At 39.1% G+C, this 2204-nt stretch overlaps 1 protein-coding gene across 1 annotated transcript; it reads right to left on the bottom strand.

Annotated features, from left to right (window-relative positions):
- Nucleotides 1-568: 568 nt before the first annotated feature.
- Nucleotides 569-1498, bottom strand: LOC129653777 (olfactory receptor 8B3-like). The gene has a single exon (XM_055583466.1). It carries the CDS (start codon nt 1496-1498, stop codon nt 569-571), a length of 930 nt encoding a protein of 309 aa, XP_055439441.1.
- Between the last annotated feature and the right edge of the window lie 706 nt (nt 1499-2204).

The following is a 2204-nucleotide window of genomic DNA, read 5'->3' as shown; positions in this document are numbered from 1 at the left end:
GATATAAAATATTTACCAGATACAAAATAAATTACAGATAAAGCCTTTATGGAAACTTCAATCTCTAACATTTAAAGGAGACATAGTCTTCCAGGTCAGAGGATGGAAAAATGGGAGTAGAAACAGAATATCTGATGCATGTTTCTAACAGGAAGTGGCAAATAAGCACAACCCCAGTGAAACAAGGTTACTTTAGTCTTATCTAGCTGATTTTCATCACTGGTCTGTCATTATATCAGAGGTGTCTCAAATTTGATCACTTGGGGACCATTTTCCTTTTCAGTAAAAACTGAAAATATGAAATGACAATAAAAATAACAGAGATACTACATTTTTAATTTAAAATTACTAGCAAGAAGGAAAACTGCAGGTGATACCATGCAAATGATTAGGGAAAAAGAATCAACAGACAGAAAAACCAGAGATAAATTATTGGGGAAAGGCTCAAATATTATTTAAATTTTGTTATTTAAAAAAGAGAGAAATAAATTCTAACTATAAATATTTAAATGAACACACAGAATCTCCTTCTCCTAAAACTATATGCACAGACAGATAATGTTTCTGATCAAAACTTCACCATCCTCAGGACTTTTCTCAGAGCAAGTTTAACATCTTTGTTCCTTAAGCTATAAATTAAGGGATTCATCATGGGAATCACATTGGTGTAAAAGACAGATAAGACTTTTCCCTTATTCATGGGCATAGAAGATGGTTTGAGATACACAAATGCACTTGATCCAAAGAATAGAGAAACAGCAATGATGTGGGAACTGCAGGTCCTGAAGGCTTTAGACCTGCCCTCTGTGGAGCTGATGTGAAGGATGTTGGAGAGGATGAGGCCATAAGAGACAAAGATGGTGAGACTGGGCAGAATGATGTTGATGCCTGACACAATGATAACTTCCAGCTCAAGGATGTAGGTACTTGTGCAGGAGAGCTGGAGCAGAGGGTAGGTATCACACAAATAATGGTTGATGGTGTTTGCATCACAGAAGTTCAGTCTCAGCATGCCACCAATAAGGATCATGGCATCCAAAAATGCCATCAAGTAGGAACCAAGCATAAAGCTGGAACACACTTTAGGGGACATGGCAATTTTATACAATAGTGGGTTACAGATGGCCACATAGCGGTCATAGGCCATTGATGTCAACACATAGCATTCAGAAATACCAAAAAAAGTGAAGAAGTAAAGCTGAGTCATACACCCCATGTAGGAGATAATCTTCTTCTTTGATATGATGTTAATCAGCATTTTAAGTGTGAAAACAGTAGAATAACAGAGATCTATGAAGGACAAATTAAAGAGGAAAAAGTACATAGGGGTGTGCAGATGTGAACTCAGTCCAATTAGGATGATCAAGCTCAAATTTCCCATCACAGTGACCGTATACATGACTAGAAACAGGAAAAACAGGGGGAGCTGAAGAACTGATTGGTCTGTTAATCCCACTAAAATGAACTGAGTTGTGATAGAGTCATTCCCTGGAGCCATTCTTCTCTAAGGGGATCTGTGAAAACAGGGGAGAAGCGTTACATAGAGGAAAAAGAGTATTTTCCACATCTCCTCACATAAAGTGATGTATGCACTGGGAATGACTGAATAGCCCAAGCTGGACCCATAGAATTTACTTACCATTACCATGGAACTCAGTGACATAAGTTTCCTATATAAATGCTTTACAAACCAAAGAGTTTGTAAAGCAAGCATTTTACAAAGTGTTTGATGCTTTGTAAAGCACCAAAATTTAGCCTTTTATCCAAAAGAATAATGGTGGCTCGGGGTAAAGAATCGATCTGCAATGCAGGAGACACAGCAGAGGTAGGTTTGATCCGTGGGTCAGGAAGATCCCCTGGAGAAGGAAATGGTAACCCACTCCAGTATTCTTGCCTGGAGAATCCTATGGACAGAGGAGTCTGGCGGGCTACAGTCCATAGGGTTGCAGAGAGTCGGAAACGACTGAGCAACTGAACAACAAAGGAAAACAAGTGTGAACGAGGACAGAGTTTCCCTTCTCTCATCTCACCATTATTTCATTCACTTGGACTCTCTCCTCACCTCTCCTCTTCTTTTGGCAGCAACCCCCAAAGCCTGGTTTTTGCCTCTAGCGCACATAAGACTATACAGGGTAGGACCCAAGAATATTGCTTCCAGATTATTTAAAAAACAAACAAACAAGGCTAGAGGAACTAAAGTCTAG

This window comes from Bubalus kerabau, chromosome 5 (assembly GCF_029407905.1).
Source record: "Bubalus kerabau isolate K-KA32 ecotype Philippines breed swamp buffalo chromosome 5, PCC_UOA_SB_1v2, whole genome shotgun sequence".
Lineage (NCBI taxonomy): Eukaryota > Metazoa > Chordata > Mammalia > Artiodactyla > Bovidae > Bubalus > Bubalus kerabau.
Note: the sequence above shows the minus strand (reverse complement) of the source record. Positions and strands in the feature narration are given on the sequence as shown.

Coding starts and splice junctions, on each gene's coding strand:
- LOC129653777 (XM_055583466.1), bottom strand. CDS start 1,498: ATGGCTCCAGGGAATGACTCTATCACAACTCAGTTCATTTTAGTGGGA.